Source organism: Manis pentadactyla, chromosome 1 (assembly GCF_030020395.1).
Source record: "Manis pentadactyla isolate mManPen7 chromosome 1, mManPen7.hap1, whole genome shotgun sequence".
NCBI classification, from domain to species: domain Eukaryota; kingdom Metazoa; phylum Chordata; class Mammalia; order Pholidota; family Manidae; genus Manis; species Manis pentadactyla.
In genome coordinates, this window is record NC_080019.1 from 123,838,043 (window position 1) to 123,862,558 (window position 24,516).

Consider the following 24,516-nt stretch of genomic DNA (forward strand, 5'->3'; position numbering starts at 1 on the left):
AGAGATAAAAAAAAAGATTATCAATAATTAGTATATAAGGTAGGAATCAATTCATATTTACCCTTATATAGAATATGACCATTTAGTATCAATTATTTAAAAATATATTAAGCATTTCTGGCATTAGCTTTTAAAAAATGTGATGAGTACTTTAAATTTTATTTATATTTTAACATGTCACACCCAAATTTATAAACAAGAATGACAAGGTTATGTACGAAATCCAATAAGCATCAAAAAAGACAGGTGCAATCTTTTTGATGGAGACAAGGAAACAAACTTCCAACAACATAAATGATGTCTAGTAAGCTTTGAAGTCAGACATGGTTCAAATTCTTGCTCTGGAACTTAGATTTTTAACAAGCTACTTAATGTATGTAGCCTCAATTTGCTTATGTGTAAAATTCATGGAGATAAAAGAACATGAACCACCCAGCATTACAGACACAAATCATTATTTAGGGAAACCAAGAATTAATGTTTTAAAAGCAAAAAAAGTGAAATTTACCTTATCAAGTTTTAGCTCCAATTCTGCCACATCTCCTTCTACCTCTTCCAAAGCAGCCCTAGAAAAATTAAAGATAAAACAGGCTGTTTTATGTATTTAAATGTAAATGTACACTCCATTCTTGAAAAATAACTCTAAATGAAAAGAAATAAGTTCAGACATCACCTTCCCAGGAGGTGGGCCCTTCTGAAGCCTCTTCCCCAGCACTTAGGCTGGATTACCTGACTTCTGTGCCCCCACAGCACCTCATGCATGTCTATCATTGTTTATGTCTCTCACTAGCATGAGCTCTCCACACCAAGATAGAAGCATGGTGGAACTGGAGGGCCAGAAGTGTAGAGGCCAGAAGTAAGATCTCTTCCAGAAATGATATCACCAGATATGAGATCACCAGTTGTGTGATCAGCCAGTGATGTCACCGGAAGTGACATCATTGTGGGCAGCTCACAGGATGTGAGCCTGTGTATATAAACAGTGCTGTTTATATACAATGAAATAAATCTGCATCACTTGTCCGCCATAAGCGGTCAGTGAGCCTCCTGTCATCCTAACTTTGGTTTCTCTATCTTTCTTGCTATCTGTGTTCTTTTTTTTTTTTTCCTATGTTCTTCTTAATCTCCACATCCACTCCTCTCAGGTTCAGCTGGTTTGCATAGTTGGCCAACGCATACAGACATTCAAAATGTTTCAGTCCAAGAAATAAACTCCATAATTAATTACTTTGTCAAAAACTCTCATTTACACTTTTAACCTTTAACTTGATTTAGCTTGATTCACCCTTCATGTTTGCTCAAGCAAAGAAGCATTTTGATATGACCAGTTTAAGATCTGATTTAATCATTGGTCTGTATTAAATATATAGATTGATAGAAAGTTCATGTATATTCTTCAATCTTATTTCATTATGCAATTCTAATAATACACTTTTGTGAAACAACTCTTTTAAAGAGAGGAAGAGTTTACACACAAAAATAAGAAAGAAAAATGTGCTTAACCTATCATTTAAACATAAAGTCTTTAGTAGTCATACATTCAAATAATCTGAAGTTTATCTTGAGGTTCTTCAATTCAACATTTCACCTTCTCTAAAAATGAGTCTCTGTCCTTAGTCATCTAAGATGTCTGTGAAAACCTGTATCAATGGGTAAGTGGCTAGTCTAAGTCAGCCTGGTTAATTGATGAATATTCCTTAGTATAAAAATAAAACTATATGGGGGAGACGCCAAGATGGCGGCATGAGTAGGGCAGCAGAAATCTCCTCCCAAAACCATATATACTTTTGAAAACACAATAAACACAACTAATCCTAAAAGAGAGACCAGAAGATACAGCACAACAGCCAGGCTACATCTACACCTGCAAGAACTCAGCACCTCACGAAGGGAGTAAGATATAAGCAGCAGGCCGGCAGGACCCGAGTGCGCACCCCACCCCAGCCCACCGGCGGGAGGAGACAAGTCGGAGCAGGGAGAGAGTGGAACCCCAGGACTGCTATATACCCAGCCCTAGTCATCTGCACTGGGAACACAGACACACACTGCATGGTGTGCTGGATATTAGGGAAACAGAACAGTAAAATCTTTGAGCAGGTCCCCACAGCCAGCGCCCCTAGGGCAAAAGAAAAGCAACTGCTTTTTCAAAGACTTAAAGGGACAGGGACTCCACAGTGGGATGGACCCGTCCAGGCACACTCAGCCCAGCAGCTGGGAATCCTGGGGAACTCCAGGAGCCCCAACCCCCAGAATGACAGCGCAGCTCTGAAGACCCTCACGGCAATAAACAGCCTCCCATCCATACCCCCTCCGGCGCAGACCCGCCATAGGAGGGGAGCAGCCACAGGAGCAGCCACGCCCACAGCAACCACCCAGAGCCTCCTCCGCAGCCACCCAGCCTAGAGTCAGAGGCCTCGCCAGAACGAAGCAGCCAAGCACAGACAGAGGAAGCCAGGGCAGGGCACAAAAGGTTGCCATTCTCACAGGAGAGCACACACGGCGTGCCTGTTTCTCTCCGCGGGCTCTGGGCTGCCCTGACAGCAGCCCTGCCCTCAGCAGCTCAGGAAATAAAACTGGAAGCTGCTCACCATGTGCAGGACGTTGTTCTCCCAGCTGACACATGCACCAACTGCCTACAACTCCCTCTACCATCATGTAAAGGTAGAAGAATTTGATCCAGTCCAGGATTACTCAGACAGCCCCTGAGAGGGAGCCTGGGGAGATACATTTAACCAATATTCCTGAAAAACAATTCAAAATAAAGCTGATAACCATAATGATGGACCTGCAGAGAAATGTGCAAGAGCTAAAGGATCAAGTTCAGAGGAAGAATACAGAAATAAAACAATCTCTGGAAGGACTTAAGAGCAGACTGGATGAGGTGCAGGAGGCCATTAATGGGACAGAAATCAGAGAACAGGACACAGAGAAGCTGACGCAGAGAGAGATAAAAGGATCTCCAGGAATGAAAGAATATTAAGAGAACTGTGTGACCAATCCAAAAGGAACAATAGCCACATTACAGGGGTACCAGAAGAAGAAGAGAGAGGAAAAAAAGGGGTAGAAAGTGTCTTTGAAGAAATAATTGCTGAAAACTTCCCACAACTGGGGGAGGAAATAGTCTCTCAGACTATGGAGGCCCAAAGAACTCCCTACACAAAGGACCCAAGGAGGACAACACCAAGACATATAATAATTAAAATGGCAAAGATCGAGGACAAGGACAGAGTATTAAAGGCAGCCAGAGAGAGAAAAAAGGTCACCTACAAAGAAAAACCCATCAGGCTATCATCGGACTTCTCAACAGAAACCTTAGAGGACAGAAGAGAATGGCACGATATATTTAATGCAATGAAACAGAAGGGCCTAGAACGAAGAACACTGTATCCAGCACAATTAGCAAATATGAAGGAGGGATTAATCAATTCCCAGACAACAAAAGTTGAGGGAATTTGCCTCCCACAAAACACCTCTACAGGATATTTTAAGGGACTGCTCTAGATGGAAGCACTCCTAAGGTTAAATAGGTGTCACCAGAGAAAATAAAATCACAGCAAAGAAAGGAGACCAACCAAATACTAACTAAAGGCAAAAAATAAAATCAACTACTCACAAAAGCAGTCAAAGAAAACACAAAAGAGTACAGAATAAAACACCTAACATATAAAGAATGGAGGAGGATGAATAAGAAGAGAGAAATAAAGAATCATGAGACTGTGTTTATAACAGCTTAATAAGAGAGTTAAGTTAGACAGATAGTAAAGAAGTTACCCTTGAATCTTTGGTAACCACGAATCTAAAGCCTGCAATGGCAATAAGTACTTCTCTTTCAATAATCACCCTAAATGTAAATGGACTGAATGCACCAATCAAAAGACAGAGAGCAATAGAATGGATAAAAAAGCAAGACCCATCTATATGCTGCTTACAAGAGACTCACCTCAAACCCAAAGATATGCACAGATTAAAAGTCAAGGGATGGAAAAAGGTATTTCATACAAACAATAGGGAGAAAAAAGCAGGTGTTGCAATACTAGTATCAGACTAAATAGAATTCAAAACAAAGAAAGTAACAACAGATAAAGAAGGACATTACATAATGATGAAGGGGTCAGTCCAACAAGAGGATATAACCATTATAAATATATATGCACCCAATACAGGAAAACCAACATATGGGAAACAACTATTAACAGAATTAAAGGAGGAAACAAAATGCAATGCATTCATTTTAGGAGACTTCAGCACACCACTCACTCCAAAGGACAGATCCATCAGACAGAAAATAAGTAAGGACACAGAGGCACTGAACACACTAGAACAGATGGACCTAATAGACATCTATAGAACTCGACACCCAAAAGCAGCAGGATACACATTCTTCTCAAGTGCACATAGAACGTTTTCCAGAATGGAACACATACTAAGCCACAAAAAGAGCCTCAGTAAATTGAAAAAGACTGAAATTCTACCAACCAACTTTTCAGACCACAAAGGTATAAAACTAGAAATAAATTGTACAAAGAAAACAAAAAGGCCCACAAACACAGGGAGGCTTAACAACATGCTCCTAAGTAATCAATGGATCAATGACCAAATTAAAATAGAGATCAAGCAATATATGGAAACAAATGACAACAACAGCACAAAGCCCCAACTTCTGTAGGACGTGGCGAAGGCAGTTCTAAGAGGAAAGTATATACCAATCCAGGCATATTTAAAGAAGAAAGAACAATCCCAAATGAAAAAACTCACAATTATTGAAATTGGAAAAAGAACTACAAATGAGGCCCTAAGTCAGCAGAAGGAGGGACAAAATAAAGATCAGAGAAGAAATAAATAAAATTGACAAGAATAAAACAATAGAAAAAAATCAATGAAACCAAGAGCTGGTTCTTTGAGAAAATAAACAAAATAGATAAGCCCCTAGCCGGACTTATAAAGAGAAAAAGGGAATCTACGCACAATAACAGAATCAGAAACAAGAAAGGAAAAATCACGACAGACCTCACAGAAATACAAAGAATTATTAGAGAATACTATGAGAATCTATATGTTGACAAGCTGGAAAACCTAGAAGAAATGGACAACTTCTTAGAAAAATATAACCTGCCAAGACTGACCAAGGAAGAAACACAAAATCTAAACAGACCAATTACCAGCAACGAAACTGAAACAGTAATCAAAAACTACCCATGAGCAAAACCCCCGAGCCAGATGGATTTACCACGGAATTTTATCAGACATACAGAGAAGACATAATACTCCTTTTCCTTAAGGTTATCCAAAAAATAGAAGAGGAGGGAATACTTCCAAACTCATTCTATGAAGCCAGCATCACACTAATACCAAAATCAGACAAAGTCCCCAACAAAAAAGAAAATTACAGACCAATATCCCTGATGAACATAGATGCAAAAATACTCAACAAAATATTAACAAACTGAATTCAAAAATACATCAAGAGGATCATACACCATGACCAAGTGGGATTCATCTCAGGGATGCAAGGATGGTACAACATTCGAAAATCCATCAACATCATCTACTACATCAACAAAAAAAAAGGACAAAAACTACATGATCATCTCCATAGATGCTGAAAAAGCATTCAACAAAATTCAACATCCATTCATGACAAAAACTCTCAACAAGTACCTTAACATAATAAAGGCCATATATGATAAACCTACAGCCAACAGAATACTTAACAGTGAGAGGCTGAAAACTTTTCCTCTGAGATCAGGAACAAGACAGGGATGCCCACTCTCCCCACTGTTATTCAACATAGTACTGGAGGTTCTAACCATGACAATCAGACAAAACAAATAAATTCAAGGAATCCAGACTGGTAAAGAGAAGTTAAACGGTCACTATTTGCAGATGACATGATATTGTACATAAAAAACCCTAAAGACTCCACTCCAAAACTACTAGAACTAATACTGGAATTCAGCAAAGTTGCAGGACACAAAATTAATACACAGAAATCTGGTGCTTTCCTATACACTAACAATGAACTAGCAGAAAGAGAAATCAGGAAAACAATTCCATTCACAATTGCATCAAAAAGAATAAAATACCTAGGAATAAACCTAACCAAGGAAGTGAAAGATCTATACCCTGAAAACTGTAAGACACTCTTAAGAGAAATTAAAGAGGACACTAGCAAATGGAAACTCATCCCATGCTCTTGGCTGGTAAGAATTAATATTGTCAAAATGGCAATCCAACCTAAAGCAATCTATAGTTTCCATGCCATCCCTATCAAAATATCAACAGGATTCTTCAATGAACTGGAACAAATAGTTCTGAAATTCATATGGAAACACCAAAGACCCCGAATAACCAAAGCAATCCTGAGAAGGAAAAATAAAGTGGGGGAGATCTCACTACCCACATTCAAGCTCTACTACAAAGCCACAGTAATCAAGACAATTTGGTACTGGCACAAGAACAGAGCCACAGACTAGTGGAACAGAATAGAGACTCCAGACATTAACCCAAACATACATGGTCAATTAATATACAATAAAGGAGCCATGGAGATACAATGGGGAAATGACAGCCTCTTCAACAGTCGATGTTGGCAAAACTGAACAGCTACATGTAAGAAAATGAAACTGGATCACTGTCTAACCCCATACACAAAAGTAAACTCCAAATGGATCAAAGACCTGAATGTAAGTCATGAAACAATAAAACTTTTAGAAAAAAACATAGGCAAAAATCTCTTGGACATAAACATGAGCGACTTCTTCATGAACATATCTCTCCATGTAAGGGAAACAAAAGTAAAAATGAACAAGTGAGACCATATCAAGCTGAAAAGCTTCTGTACAGCAAAGGACACCATCAATAGAACAAAAAGGCATCCCACAGTATGGGAGAATATATTCATAAATGACAGATCTAATAAAGGGTTGACATCCAAAATACATAAAGAGCTCATGCACCTCAACAAACAAAAAGCAAATAATCCAATTAAAAAATGGGCAGAGCAGCTGAACAGACACTTCTCCAAAGAAGAAATTCAGATGGCCAACAGACACATGAAAAGATGCTCCATATCACTAGTCATCAGAGAAATGCAAATTAAAACCACAATGAGATATCACTTCACACCAGTAAGGATTGCCACCATCCAAAAGCCAAACGACAACAAATGTTGGCGAGGTTGTGGAGAAAGGGGAACCCTCCTTACACTGCTGGTGGGAATGTAAACTAGTTCAACCATTGTGGAAAGCAGTATGGAGGTTCCTCAAAAAACTCAAAATAGAAATACCATTTGACCCAGGAATTCCACTCCTAGGAATTTACCCTAAGAATGCAGGAGCCCAATTTGAAAAAGACAGATGCACCCCTATGTTTATCAGAGCACTATTTACAATAGCCAAGATATGGAAGCAACCTAAGTGTCCATCAGCAGATCAATGGATGAAGAAGATGTGGTTGGTACATATACACAATGGAATATTATTCAGCCATAAGAAGAAAACAAATCCTACCATTTGCAACAACATGGATGGAGCTAAAGGGTATTATGCTCAGTGAAACAAGCCAGGCAGAGAAAGACAAATACCAAATGATTTCACTAATATGGGGAGTATAAGAACAAAGAAAAAACTGAAGGAACAAAACAGCAGCAGAATCACAGAACCCAAGAATGGACTAACAGTTACCAAAGGGAAAGGGACTGGGGAGGATGGGTGGGAAGGGAAGGATAAAGGAGGTGGAGAGGGGGAAGAAAGGGGGCATTAAGATTAGCATGTATAATGGGGTGGGCACGGGGAGGGCTGTGCAACACAGAGAAGACAAGTAGTGATTCTACAGCATCTTACTATGCTGATGAACAGTGACTGTAATGGGATTTGTGAGGTGGACTTGCTGATGGGGGGAGTCTAGTAAACATAATGTTCCTCATGTAATTGTAAAAATAAAAAATAAAAATAAATAAATAAAAGTATATGGAAAGAGCATGTTCTCAGTTCAAATTCTGCTCGCCCACTGACTTTTCTAAACCTATGGTATTTTATCTAAGTTTTTCATCTGTAAAATGAGTATATAAAGAGATGCCTATTTAAAAATTTTGTAAGGGTAAATGAGGGACTGCCCATATCACTGACTCTAGTTTATACTGACACAAAGAACAAAATCAGTAAGAGCTTTTTCCTCTCCTTTCTCTTATCTTTGCATTCTGAGGTGAGTTTGCCTCCTAATAGTTCTCTTCATTAATGCAAGCATGAGAACCATTCTGGAATATGTATTTAATAAATGAATGTATAAGTGAAATAAAACAATCTATATGACAGTCCTTCAGATACTGCATGCCAGATATTTTTCTCTTTCAACATTCCCAAATACTTACTGAGCATATTACTTTCATAAATGGGCAAGGCATTAAAGGCTAATATTATAATTTCTACCCTCCACAGCTTATAATTTAATAAATCATTAAAATTTGTTCAATTATTCACCTTTAAAAGTTATACATATATAAACACTAAAAGAAAACTTATGAATAAGTAGTAAAATAAGCAAAACATAAACAATGTTAAAGGAAAGGGAAAAAAACAGAAGGTAGTCAACAAAGTCTCACTGGACTATACTATAAGCAGGGGTCACCAACTGATAGCCTGTCAGGTAAATCTGCCCCATAACTTGCTCTGTATAGCCCATGAGCTAAAACTGTATATTTTACTTTTTTAAATGATTGAAAAAATTATTGTAAAAATAGTACTTAATGACATGAGAAAATTATATTGTAGTCAAATATCAGTGTCCTTAAACAAACTTTTATGGAAACACAGCCAAGCTCATTCATATACATATTGTTTACAGCAGTTTTCATGCTATAATGACAGAGTTAACTAGTTTAAGTAGAGAGACCATTTGCTCACAAAGCCTAAAACATTTCCTACTCTCTGGCCCTTTACAGAAAAAGTTTGCTGACCTCTTATTATGAATATCAAATACAAAAACATGAATGAAAACCCTTTCTATATGAGAAATACATATACGAAATGATTTTTAGGATTTAGCTCTAACTGGCTGTATACTAAGCACCTTGAATAAGCCCAGAATTTATTTTTAATAATATTTCCATTCATTTATCAACTTATGCATCAAAATTTTTAAGATCAACTCAGAAAATAGTTAACTAAAACATTAAACTAGAATAGGAAAAAATCTAGCAGCAAATATTAACACTGAGACATTTCTAGTCACATGGTGACTGCTTTTGGCTGTGAATTAAATGAAGCTCTATGAGAAGCACAAAATTAGAACTCTCCCCACCCAGATAATTGCATACCCATGGCATATGCAATAAACCACTGTTTTACAAGACTACCCATAAAGACAACTAAATTGTATGTGTAATATGAGCACGTTTTCTTTATAAAAGAAGATTATTTATTTGAAAGCCAGGAAGTATGATAAAGAATTATTCTACCCATCAATTTAAGATCATCCAGATCTATTTCAATGTTGGTATTATCCTCAAAATGGAATTAATACTCTTAAAACTAGGTCCCGTGATGATGAAATCTAAAGTGCAACAAGATTGTGTCACAAATAAGCACATATATCATCAAATGAGTAAAATGGATTTGAGACCCTAAGTTATAACTATCTCCTAAAGAATTATCAAAGAGATAAAATAAATATTCCAATTATAATGATGTACAGATTTTGAAGCTAACATTTACATTCCTTGTTTTATGTATTACATAAAGCTGTTTATGTAAAACATAAATTTCTATATAATTCATATTCCTTGCTTTATGTAATCCTAAAAGTTGTATATAAAAATTAAATAACCATTTAGATATGCAGAGCAGTTGCCTGTATGTTCATCATGGTACCTACCACCCCCCACCAGTTTCCTGTTTAGCTCCATGGCTTTATCCACCATGGGCAATGCTGGGCTTTCTTTACAAAGAAAAGACAATGGCTAGATCAGGGATTGCCCAGTGACCCCAGGGAAGTCCTGGACCTTGACAGGTGGCACAACTAAGTGACCAAAACTTCCTTACCAGTGAGATAGATTCCTTTGGGTTTTGACCAGAGAACACAGAGTGCACACCCTGAAAACCTGTTTTTTTAAATAAACCCCTTATTAAATCATTTTGTAATGTGAATGGCCACCCCTTATGTTGCTGAGTAAGTTCTGGGTCCTTTATTAGTGGGTCTCTTTAACACCTTTATGCTGAGAGGCAATGGAATGAAGTTTTAAAAAAACTGTGTTTGAATCCATATTTCACTTCTTTGTAGCTATGTAAAGTTGAACAACTTCTTTGTGTTTCAATTTCATCTATAAAATACAGATAATAATTGTCTCATAGAGCTGCATGACAATTAAATTTAAAAATACATATAAAAACCTTAACACAGTGCCGAACAGTAAGTAACCAATGAATGTCCGTTATAATTACCTACTACATTAGAGGAAATACAAAATCTCTTTTTATTTTCATTTTATGGGACCAAAAGAGAAGAAAGCAGAAATAAAATTGTTACCACATACTTCCAACAAGAATTTGAAGTGGTTTGTAAAAGGAGCAAAACAAACTACAACAGACCTATGATCAGCAAATAAAACAAGTTCCAAATTCCAAACACTTTAATACTCTTGCTCTCTTCCAAAAATCACAAGTTGAAACACTGGAGTCTTTTCCTAACTTCTTCTTAACTTGAAGCTAAGCCACAGGACTATATAATTTCACATCTGCTTGGTTTTCCAGTTATCAAAGTCAGTTCTGACTGACCCTTCCACGAGCCTATGAAGGAGAGTCAACACTACAATCAATACAAAGAAGTAGGGCTCTAAACATACAGTTATGACACAACAACATCAGACCACCTTTTTTCAAAGTTTGGTCCTTTAACATTGAGGGATTTAAGTGAAATTAAAAGGTCTTTCTTCTCCAAATACTACATTAGAAATGCTGTAACTGCTGCTATGTGCTTAGATGCATCATTTTATAAACCTGGCAAGATCCATGAGAAATTCAGCCCTGTAATGGGAAAGAGAATAGTGGAAAAACAGACGAGAAATAGAAATCAAAAGTTTAGTCTAGCTCTCTAGCAACTAATATGAGTCCCTGAAAAAATCATTTAATCTCTCCAGTCCTCAATTCTCTCATCCATAAAAAGTGAGGAATAGGATGGATTATCTTTACTATCACCTCCATATCTTAACATTCTATTATTCTGGAATAAGCATTCAAAAGAAAGCTAGAACCTGGATTTGATTATCTTCTCTGAAGCATAATTTCTTTCAGGCCCTCATTAATGCTTTCAACAAAGTCAGAAAAAAAAGGAAAAACTTGTAAGCCAAGAAAGACCTCACCAAAATTTACATTATTAAATTTCACTCATCCCTTTCAAAATCCTCCTGTATATACTTCTTAAAAGGCAAGATAGTGAATACCCTGTAGATGAAAACAATGGGAGTTTTTTTTTTCAGTTTTTGTTCAGCTTAACATTTTAGGAAAAAAATATTTTATCTTCTATCCATAAATCTATCTTTCTGAGTGAGCTCCGAAAGAAAAGAAAAAATATTTCTTTTTTAAAGATTGTAGACATTATTCTACCATTTCCCAGAGAAAAAAATAACTTAAAAAAAAAAGGTAGTTAAAGGAACATGTACCTTTTCTCCCCTCAAATCCTCCCCTGTATTCAAAATAACACCATCTGGGCCAGAGAAGACTGTAACTGAAAAAAGCAACCAAAGCATAGCCCAAGGTCAAGCTTCAAGCAATATGGTCCAGGTGGGTTAATACCACACTTAAGTCTTTACTCTGGTGTGAACAACCCTATGAACTCCAGCTCATCATAATAAAATAAGATAACACTAAGACATCCAGATTATCAACCCAGTTTAGTGAAGTGTGGGTAGGAGAAGGGGAGAGGTACAGGATTTGTTCCTAGAGCTCCTGATTCTGTTCTTGACAGGGATATGGTTTCAATAGCCACTTCCAGAATTTGCTCTGCACAGTAGATAGGATATATATACAAAGTTCTTTTTTTCATCATGTGCAGTGGCAAATACTCACTATTCACAGGAAACTAGTATAAGGAAATACTAGCAATGCTTTATTTTGATCATACAGGAAATCATTTTTTCTCACAAAAAAAATCAGCACTATTTTAGAAAGCTGTTTCCATTTCACCCTCTTCTCTAACAGCCTAGCATACTTCAGCAGGTGAAATGGCACTATAATTACAGTGGGAGTTATCATTCTATATGATAAAAGCCATAAAAGAAAGTGGTAGAAGAAGAGTGACCATCTATTATGTTGGGATCAGTAAGTTAACAGTGACATATGACTGGTTAATACATTTTCATTTTCACAGTACAGTGCACAAAGCCAGAATGAAGGCACTGTTCATCTAAAAAGGGGTAAGATCACTTTAATGAGGGAAAAAAAGAGGTTAAGATTAAAAACTACAAACTTACAGACTATATAACATTGCCTTCAATTGGCCCCAGAAAAATAAAAGCTGAAAAGGAAGATATTTCTGTTTTGAAATCACAGCAAACTCAGACAAACTCTACTAAGACAAAAAAGTTTTTTAAGTTGACTTTCTACAAAGTCAGTCCATTCCCAAGAATAGTAGGCTTTGACATGATAGGAAAATTAGGTAGTCACCATCACTGTTGAAAGGATTACAACCAAATGATCAACCAATGCAGTTAAACTGTAGTGCTTGTATTAGTGGAGTGTCATGGGCAATACCTTTAAGGAAAAGAAAGCACTATAAACTTCGTGTTTCATAAGAGGTTAGATGAGATGTCTATGAGTAAAAAATGCTGTGATAGCTAATACCGACAGGATGACCAAGTATGTCAAGTAAGAGGAACTAGACTCACAAGGCAAACTCACGATGAAACAAAGAAGCAAGATGGTAGGGCCATCTAGGGCCAGGCCAGACAAACTGTCAAAAATCATAATCAGAGAACTGTCATAACTCCCCTTTCATGATTGCCCCCCATTACTCTTTTCAGAAACTGGAAATGGTACTTAAAGTACAAGACATCCTGCAACTCTGAGCAGACAGGTAACTACACACTGGGCCTTTCAGGGTTCTCTCCATGACATATCATCAGCTGCTAAACAAATCTCATCTGTAACTTTCCCAGGCTCCTACATGAACAAAAATATCCATAATAATACTGAAAATGATTTTGCCTTACATCATCACTGTGTTTTACAATTTGCATGGCACCTTCACACATGACATGGCATTTATTAAGAGAATGTAGATTATTATATTAAGAAAAGAAGATAGAATAGTAATGTGAGAATGTAGATTATTATATTAAGAGGAGATAGAATAGTAATGTGAAGTAATAAAGAGAAAAAACATTAAGAGGAAATGAGCAACAACCCCAGAATCGCAGAATCTTGTGGAAGTAGTGCAGCTGTGTTTAGAAAAGCATTTCACCTAGTATTTCATCTCCATTAAATCTGCAATTTTACAAGATCTGTAAACAGGATGCAGAAGAATACAAATTTAAGAGCCAAATAAAGAGGCTCATGTTATTAAGGACAATATTCACACCATAAACTATCTTAGGAGAGTAAACTTGTGACACTGAAGGGCCTTCCACTCCTCAGTGGAATTAGTGCCTCACCCCCATCTCCTCCACAAAGTACCTGACACTCACTTCAAATAGAGCATTTGGTAATCAATATAATAACTATTGGTCTGGATGCTTAAACCGAGACTATGGTTCATTTAGCTATATATCCCTAGTTCAGTTAGTTACCAAGTAAGCATTTGTTTACTGGATGAATGGAAACATGCAGCATTTAAAACAATTACACAATCTGGGGTCCTGAGCCACTCATGATGGTTACACCTGCATCTCAGTGTATATGTATTTATGTGTAACTTTCCAATTTCTTTTTGCCCTAGCTTTTAGTTATTCCAATCTGCCATGACCTCTCCAGCCTCATATAGATGTTACTATAAAAGTCTTTAGGGAAAAATAAAAGAAAAAACACACAAATAATTGCATAAACCTCAAAACTAGATTTACAATGAAACAAGAAAAACAACTCCACAGAGAAGGATGAGCCTATATACCTTTATCTAACCATTACAATACCTATCATTTCTTTTGAAGTTGAGAGAAATGAGAAAGTTTTATAATATAATATTCTAGAATGCAGAATAACATACGATTTGGACTTCTAAATCAGGCCTTGAAAGAAACCTCAAAGGAACTGAAGAGGAATCCAATCCAGTATCACAAAGCAATTACACGACTGTGATTCCATCACTGCATTCAACTTACAATCAAAGAGAATCCTTAAATATTCAAAGACAAGAATGAAAATAGTTATATTAATCCAAAGTGAGGGGGAACTTTTTTTTTTTAAAGCAACTTAAAAACACTACTAGAAAATTTCAGACAAACAAAGAGACTTGAGATTTCCCTTCCTTTTCTCTAACCAACAGGATCAAGTATGTACTGTTAGGGGTATGTGAACGAAACAAAGATCCTTGCCCTCCTAGACCTTACATCCTAAGAGGAAGACAGGGAATAAACAACAAACATAATAAGTAAGTCAACTGGATAGTAATCTATAAAGTGATAAGTGCTATTTTAAAAAAGTAAAACAGAATGGGAGGGAAGGGAGGTAAGGACAGCTACAATTTTAAACAGGGCGCTCAAGATAGTCCTCACTGAGAAAATAACACTGTAGCAAAACCTGAAGGGAGTGAACCATGCAGAGAAGGATGTCATACGCAGAAAAACAACAACAACAATGCAACAGCCTGGCTGTTTAAGGAATAACAAGGACTGCCAGTAGGGTTGAAATAGAATGAGCAAAGGCCAGAGGTGCAAGAGATGGAAGTGAGAGAAGTAATGGAGAGGTCAATCACCATTAAGGGCCTTGTAGGCCAACAGTAAAGATTCTAGCTTTCCTCTAAGTGAAAGAAGGAATGAAGTACAGAGGAGACACAATATGACATTTTTAGAAGAATCACTGGCTACTAAATGGAAAAGATTGTGGGGAAACAAAAGAGGAAGAAAAGAGATTAGTTAGAAAGCTGGAGATTATCTAGGTAAGAGATGAAGTTGACTTAAACTAAACAAGTCAGTGTGGTAAGAAATGCTCAGACTCGATATATTTTGAAGGTAGAGCCAAAAGGATTTCCTCATGCGTTGGATGTGGTGTATGAGCATATGCAAGGGTATGCCAGTGAGCAAGTAATAATCAAGGATGGACTCAAAGTTTCTGGCTAGAGTAGTCTTGAGGTAGCATTTTAACTAACTGAGATGGAGAAGAACAGGTTTGTGATAAAGATCTGAAATTCAATTTTGAATGACTCTAAAATATTTATTAGATAAAATAATGGTGACATCAAATAGGTGGATAAATATACATCTGGAGTTTAGAAGCCTTAGCTGGGGGTATAAGTTTAGGAATCATGGGTGTATAGATAATATTTATACCCATGACATTGGACATTATCTTTTAAAAAAAGTGAAGATAGGAAAGAGGACTAAAGACTGACGTCTGGAGCACTCCAATATTAAAGGTTGGGAAGAACATGGGGAAATAGCAAAAGAAACTGAGAAGGAGCAACTAACAAGATAAGAAAAACCAAGAGAGTATGGTGTAGACGGGAGGTCAAACAAGGAGAAAGGAGGAATCAACTATTTCAAAAGCTACTGACAAAGCAAATAAGAGCTGAGAATAAACATCAATTTTAAGACAAGTCAAAGTGCCTAGAGAATAATTTTTAAACTTTAAAAAACACTTCTGGCCTGATACTTTTATATGCTTCTACAGAAGAGACTAACTGAATAATTTAAAATAGAAGTTTGGAAAACTTTCCAGGAGTTTAAGGCACACAGAACTAAAATGTGGCGAAAAAAATTCCCAACTAGAAACTCTGAAAATGCATATTATCAATCAACAATGAGGACAGGTAGCTAAAATTCCCCTTTTCCTCTCTGCATTCAAAATCCCTTCCTGGAAGCTAAAGCTAATTAATTAGATGAAAAAGAAACCTTCATGTTCTTTCTCAGAAAGTCTGGGGCCAAAGTTCTATTACAACTCATATTAAATATAATCTAATATCTATTTAAAAACAAGGACTGCTAATTTAGCTCTAACTCTCCATGAAACAAGATACAGATCAACCTCTGTGCTTTTTTGTTTTTCTATAAAACTAGGATTACACCCAACTCTATGGTTCATTTTACATAGCTGCAGTCACCCTTTGCTGATAAATTCCCAAAAGTAAAAGCAACACATATACACAAGACCAATCACTTCACATTAGTTTCATTAACTGCTCAAGCATGGGTTATAATTCTGTCCCACAAATTTACCAATCTTGTCTTTTGAGCAGTATATAAAATTATAAGTCTGGGTTATCTTAGTGTGAATAATCTAGTGACAGTAATGTTAATGCAGTCATATTACTATATTGCCAAAGAGCCAAGAATCTTTGCATTTCACATTTTATTTTCTATCAGCAAGTCCTCATCCTCCTGCTTAACCATCTTTATATGCTAAAGGAGACTGTGAAATTTAAGAGATTATACAACTTCAGTGATATGTGTATTTAAAACGAGCATTTATTCATTGTTCCATAGTTCACTAGATTTAATTCACTGATTTACAATAGGTAAGAAAGGATACAGATACAATGGATACTCATTAAACACCTGTTGATCTTTAGCATCTTAACTGCACATTCCTGGTGATATTTAATATTACCAACTAAATAACAGAAACTATTCAATCTAAGACATCAGCTGATGTGAGAAAAATGAACAAACCAATATGTATAATGATGATATATTCACCTTCATAAAACTGCTAGTGTAACACTTCCAAGTATAAACTAACACATCCTGTGAGTCCAAAATATTTTGTGTTTAACACAATTCCAGAGGAAAAAAAGACAAATTACTACTTAAACTTTTACAGACTTAAGGATTAGCTTAAATCTTATTTGTCCTATGGTATGACCTGTAGCATAACCAAATCTGTGTCTAGCATCCCACCCTATAAAAGGATTCTACTTGGAGTCTCAAATAACTGCTGGCAAATCTACTCTGAATTTGTCTTTTGCTTAATGTCATAGAAATGAGATAAATGTGTATAAAACATACACTAAAATCTAGAATATCATATAAAGATGCCAGCAAGAAAGTCTTCTGGAATAATGGTAACCACACCTGTCTGACCTAACAAGGAGCATATAAAAAACACAGATTCCTAGATCCTTATTCCATGCACTCAGACATAATCTTAACCTTCGCAGTTGAGGAATGTGCAATTTTAATAAACTCCCAGGTGACTTTGATGCAATCAAAAATAAAAATACATTGCAACACATAAACATGAGCTTTATCTTTAAAGAACATTATTTTTTTAAATAAAAAGAAATCGTGTATGTTAATGAGTTGGGAACAGAAATCACCCTTAATTTTAAAATCTTAGTAACTACCTTAAACTATCATTACTGTTTCCAACATTGCTGAAGAAAAGTAAGCAGCATATTTCTTAAGGAAACAGTCTAAAACTAAATAGATGTACTTTATTATATAATTTTGGGGCTATATCATATTCTGATGAAATTATATTAAACCTACAAGACTATAATAAAATCACACTCCTATAAGGGACAGAGCTGTTCTGAAGGGTAAAGTCATTCCCACTGGCATCCATCATCGGGATCAAGAATAGGAGCAAAACCTGCAGTGTCTGTCCATTGACAAATGAATGGAATAAGGTAGGAATGAGGAGTTCAATGGGTAGTTTCACTTTTGCATGAAGAGTCTTGGAGATGGGTAGTGATATGAATATACTTAATCTGTATATCAATATGAATATACTTAATACTGTTGAATTGTACACTTTAAAATAAGGTTAAGATACCACACTTTATACGTATTCTACCACCATTTTAAAAAATGGAGAATAAATAAAAATTTCTTCACATCAAAAGATATCATGCACATTTTATTTACTATTTTCTTGGTAATCTCTAATCTTTTACCTGTGACTGACATATTCCTAGTACTAACCAATTTCAAACAAATTTCTAGGTCAAACTATTGAGAGATATACAGATAATTAATGCAATTATGTTGTATTAAAAGTCATATTGGATGTCAAATTTTTTTTTAAAGCTGGGTCTTGATGACAGATTACATCATATACCACACAAACCTGCTAGTCAATCACTTAAGAATCTATGCTTGGCTTAAAAATAAGAATTAGCATACTTAATATATTAAGGTATAACTTGTTGCTCAGAATACAAGATTTGGAAATTCTTAGTAGTTAGTAATAAGCAGAGATGTAAGCCCCTTTGGGGTTGTAAGAAATCTTTGTAAAATCAACCTCAGATATAGTAAGTTAAGACTATAACATATGCCTTTGAAATCAGCAATAATATTTTTTAATTTATACTAAAACATAAGGAATGTTTTTTATTCACTTAATGAATATTTCTGTAGCATTTACTGGATGCTATACACTGTACAAGGGGCTTATGATATAGTAGTAAGCAAAATAAAGAAATCTCTGCTCTCATGGAATCTAAATGGGATTAAGACAATAAACAGATATTTTATACGTATGTACATACATACACATATTTTATCAGGTAATATAAGTGATTTTTTAAAAAGCAGGATAAGAGGGATGGAAAGGAGCTCAATTTTAAATCTTTTAAGAAAAAATATTCATGGCTAAAATATACTGAGGAATGGAAAGAAATTACTTCAACAATATAAATAGTGAAGAAAATAATTGAATAAATGTGACTTGTTATACTCCGTGGAGAATAGTTTCATAAATCTATTTAAATTTAGACCTTAAAGCACTTAAACTTTATTGCTTTGTAACTAGTTTATTAATTTAAAATTTTACTGATTCTGTTCTATTTTATTTGGTGGGCTACATGAAATCTTGATTTCTTATGTCAGGACACTAATCAATTAATTACAAAATTATAGTCCACAAACAAAAATGCCTGACATTTATTTAAAAATAAATACAATGTACAAGAATGAGAAAATGAGCCACAGACTGGGAGAAAATATTGGCAAAAAAACTTATCTGATAACAGACTATTACTCAAAATACACAAAAACTCTAAAAGCTCAACAATGAGAAAACCCAATTTTAAAAAATGGGTTTAAAATGCACCGAGAAGGGACTAGTGGTTATCAAGAGGAAGGGGTTGGGGGCTCGGGGGAAGGGGGGTAAAGGACACAATAATTCACAGTCACAATAGAGGTTGGTCATGGAGACAATAGTACAGCACACAGAATACAGTTAATGATTCTGTAACATCTTATTATGTTGATAGTGACTACACTAGATGGGGTGAGGATTTAATGTGGGTAACTGTTGAACCACTATGTTGTATATTTGAAATCAACATAAGATTGTGTATCATTGATATAAAAAGTAGAATAAACTATAGTGAAGTTCTCAAAAGAGAAAAAAAATGGGTCAAAGATATCCATAACAAATTTACTAGAATCCCAGACTAATACCGTTAATTGTGTGTATATTTTTTTCTGCTTTTTTGTTAGTATGGGCTACAAAAGTGTAATTTGAATAACAAAGAAAGTTTTGGGGTAAACTGTATTAAGAGCTAATATCTGTCTTCATGAATATTGCTGTGACATAGACATGAGTCTGGAAACTAAGTGAACCATTTAAGATACACAAAAATGTTGTCAGAGTGAAACAGGAAGAAAAACAATAGGAAGCAATGCTGTCTTTTTGCTCTGCACTAGTCAGCCTTTAAGTCTTAATCACAAGGAAACAGTGTGGTTTCTGATCAATTTACTACTTTGATAAGTCCCCATTGCATGATATAAAGCAGAGAATATGAAACATCTAATAAATGAGACTTTTACTAAATGTAATCCCCACTCCTACATTACCTACTACTCCAGCAGTAATAAACCAATTATGGGAGATGGCGGGGCTGGAGGATTGACATGCCTTGGTAGAAAGCAAATCTTAGCATTTCTAGCACCCAAACAACAGAACAGAGTTGATATATCCTGTTCTAATCCTTATTTTCATTAATTTGCTATGTCATACTGGCCTAACACTTTAAATCTGACTTTTTCATTATCTATAAAACTCCAAATAATATCACTTACTGTAGTCCTCACAAAGAATTTTTTAGAGTCCTAAAATCTCTCAGCTGGAAGATAAAGATAACCCATTTTAACTCTTCCATTTTAAAAACAGAGAAAACCAATCAATTCCACTAAGATATCTGAATTAAATACAAAAGAATTAAATACAAAATAAATACAAAGAATAATTGTTTTGAGAACTAAAATCTGCAAAATTTTAGAGAAGATGGAAATTCATGAGGGGTGGAATAAAGAGATGACTGTTTTAACAAGGAGATTCTGTATTTTTTAAAAAGGAAGAGGAGGGCAGTAAGGGCATGTTTACTTTCTTCCCTGAAGTTTACCAACATTAACAAAAAGAAAAAACAATTATTAGAGGAAATTCCACCTATGATGAAACAAACTAGTAAATGGCTACAATCCCATACCACAGATAAGAATATTTGTCCAAAACCATGATATAAGGACAAAATGAAAAGTGGAATCCTGACAATTTCACTTACCTTAAGCAAAGTGCAAATTTTTAAATAAATCAGAGCTCACAAAAATCCTGTTAACAGCTTATAACATGATACCCAAGTAAATCTCTGTCTGAGTCTCAGCTAAGGCTTCAAGGCTCTACTATCTGCCAACTACCTCCCACTATTCAAAATGAAGTGCTAAACTACATGGACAAGACCTGCAAAGGAAGTGGCCCCCTAAAAAGCAGTTTACCATACTTAGCTGATCACACACATCCAGCTATTTTTAAAAAGGGTGGAAGTGGGGGGGATTTGAAGAGATCTAAAGGAGGATAGAAACTGGGCAGAATGGATTTCTTTAGAGAGTGTTGTCAATACCACTCTCAAATCAAAAAAGGAATCAATTGGTGTTTTACTCTCACCTCTGGCTTAGTAAGGAGGGCTTCAAGGATACCACTCTGAAAGCTTGGTGTCAGTCTTTTGGAGATTAGGGACTGTGGATTGGTTATCTGACTTCTACCTGAGAAATCTGAAGACACTAGCATTTGATTGAAGTGGTCCATGGCAGCAGAGTAGAAGATTACAATTACAAAGTAGCTGCACTACCACTGATAGCTGGCCAAGATTGGTATTTCCCATGGGAGCAGCTTCAGAGCTGTCTTGGGCCTATTTTACAACCTGGAATGAAGAGAATCTACAGAAAGAGGCTGGAATCTACCATTGGATGCCAAGGAACAAACAAATACTGTCAACAACCAGCCCAACACAACAAGAAGCATTTGCCTAAGGCAAGAGAAATGCAGTTGGAGATCCCCACTGAAGGAAGTTAGAGAGTAATAGAAATGGGAGTCTTAACATACTCTCTAGCTGGTGGTAGTCATTTTTAGCACCTTTATTGAGGTATAGCTGACATACAATAAACTGCACATTTTTAAACCGTACAATTTGATCAGCTTTGACATATGTATATATGCATGACACCACCACCACAATCAAGATAAACATATCTATCATCCCCAAAGTTTCCTCATGCCTCTTTGTAACCTCTGCCTTATGCCCCTCCCATTCCCTAAACACTGTCACTATACACTAATTTAAATTTCCAAGAATTTTATATAAATGGATTAATATGTACTTTTAAAATCTGGGTTCTTTTACTCAGCATACTTTGAGATTCATCCATGTTGTAGCATGTATCAACAGTTTATTCCTTTTTGTTACTGAATAGTATTACACTTTAGGAATATACCAGTTTATCTACTCACTCGTTTATGGACATCTGAGTTGTTACCACTTTTCAGCTATTACAAATAAAGCTATTATAAGCATTCACATACAAATCTTATGGACATATGATTTCTTTTCTCATGGATAAATAACTAGGAGTGGAATGGTTGCATCATATGGTAGGCATATGTTTAAGAAACTGCAGAACTCTTTTTCAAAGTGGTTTTGCCATTTTATACAACCCCTATTGGTAGATGAAACTTCTAGCTGTTCTACATACTTGCTAGTAGTCACTGTAGTTGGTCTATTTCATTTTAGCCATTATACTAGGCATGTAGTGGCATCTCAGTGTGGTTTTAATTAGCATTTCCATAATGACTAAAGAATCTGAACATCTTAAATGTTTGTTATTCAGATATTTTCTTTACCTAGTCTGGAGAGATGAAGGCAGGCTTCTGGGAAGTGTTAACATTTACACTGAGAGAGAGGATGAACAGGAGAAAAGTTAGGAAAAGCCTTCCAGGCAAAGGGAACAAAGCCTGTTCAGAGCCTGCAGGGAGGAGGAAGCATGAGCTGCTTAAGAAGATAAATGAAATTAAGGCACTCTCAGGAAATTAGAAATCCTTATATGTATATAAAATCTCCAAATGTTTTAATGCTGGCAACCTTTTAATCAATGTTAATTTTTAATATTTAAGACAATGCATGGCAAACAAAATACGTCTGCAGGACCATGTCAGTCTGTAATTTATAAGAGGAAATAAATAAGATTATTAAATTGGCTGATCCAATAGACGTACAGCTAGCTATCAACTAAGATTTATACCCTACATACAAAGTATACACCTTCTATTTAAGTATTCATGGACTGCTTTTAAAAACTGATTTATTAAGTCACAAAGAAAATTCATAACTTCCATTAAATAAAAATACAACTAATCACACTGATCACAATGTAATGAAAATAAAAATAGCAGAAGTAAACAAAAAAAATCTCACTTAGGAATTTTTAAATTTCCTCCTAAACAGAGATGAGTTAAAGAGAAAATCAAAACTACACACTAACAATATAGAGTACATAATGATAACATTTCGTATTAAAATCTGTGAAATCCAACAAAAGCTAAGCTCAAAGAAAAACTTTCTTGAAGACTTTATACTGAATATTAGCTAAAAGAACGTACATGAACTCAAAAGGTTAGATTCACTTTGTTATCTTTCTAAGTAGAAAGATACTTTAACTATGAAGACCAAGGCAGATACCAATAAAAAAATTAATTTATCAACTCAAGAACCAATATGGGGAGGTAGATAAAATACAAATATTATGGGACACCATGTAAGTAAGATATAAAAGAGAAAGCATCAGTTTAAAAATTAAGAATGAAGACAAAAAAACACACAATATTTTGCATGACTCTAATTTAAGCAAATTTGAAAGCCCAAGTGAAATACATACTGTATTAGTTCCCGCGAGTTCCCATAACAAATTACCACAAAATGAGTGGCTTAAAACAACAAATTTATTCTCCACAGTTTCCAAATAAGGTCACATTCTGACATACTGGGGATTAGGACTTCAACATTTTTGGGGGGGACACAATTCAACCCATAACAGATACATTTTGGTAAGACAAACTACCAAAGAGTGGTAGTCAGAAAGGTACTGTTGAATTATATAACAACTTCAAGAAGAAATAATTTCAAGATCAAATTATACCAGAGGATGAAGAAGTAGAAGTGGATGTCTGGGGTTTTTTTTGTTTTTGTTTTAAAAAGTCAATATAACACTATGACCAAAGCCTAAGACAGAACAATAGCTCATTGTAACATTAAAATCCAGCTGTTTTTTTTAATTATGACCATATGAAGATTACTTATAGGACTGTAGTAATACTTAAATATTAGGAAATCCATTAATTTAATTAATTATGATAACAGATCAAAGAAAAACAACATGATTATCTCTGTTATTGACCAAATGTTTATATTCCCCCAAAATTCAGATGTTGAAATCCTAATCTCCAAAGTGATGGTATGTGGAGATGGGCCTTTGGAAGGTAATTAGGGTTAGATTAGGTCATGAGGGTGGAGCTCATGACAAGATTAAGTCTCCTGGTCTCCTATGAAGAGATGAAGGGACCACTGCTGTCTGCAGACCAAGAAGGAGGCTTTCATCAAAAACCCAACCGTGCTGACACTCTGATGTTGATCTTCCAGCCTCCAGAACTGCGAGAAATAAGCATTAATTGTTTAAGCCACCCAGTCTAAGGTATTCTGATAAGGCAGTCCAAACTGACTAAGACAGTCTCGAATTATCAAAAGGTATTGAGAAAATGAAACATCCATTCCTGATCTGAAACCTTATATATTTAAAAACAGTTACATCTTTAAGATAAAATACAAACACACACACACACAGAAAGAACACACTAATATTTGTTTGGACTAGGCCTCCCTCATTTTTCTTTTATCAGAGCAAAACTTAGCAATACCTTCTGAAATTTTTAAGTGTATATCCTCTTTGACCTAAATTATCATGATCCTTTTAGGTATTCACGGTATAGATGCAATAAGGCAAATGCACCAGGAGTACAAAGGAAGCTCTTGGAAAAAATGAATAAAAATGAAAAAACCCATCACGGGACTGGTTGGTCAAATTAGCATTCAATAATTAGT

At 35.5% G+C, this 24,516-nt stretch overlaps 1 protein-coding gene across 1 annotated transcript in view; it reads right to left on the reverse strand.

The window, feature by feature from the left end:
- ACAP2 (ArfGAP with coiled-coil, ankyrin repeat and PH domains 2) overlaps positions 1-24,516 on the reverse strand; it is a 163,500-nt gene that overhangs the window by 119,868 nt on the left and 19,116 nt on the right. Inside the window, exon 2 of the mRNA XM_036933209.2 lies at positions 509-566. Coding sequence (XP_036789104.2) covers positions 509-566 — 58 coding nt within the window. The remainder of the gene's footprint in view (positions 1-508; positions 567-24,516) is intronic.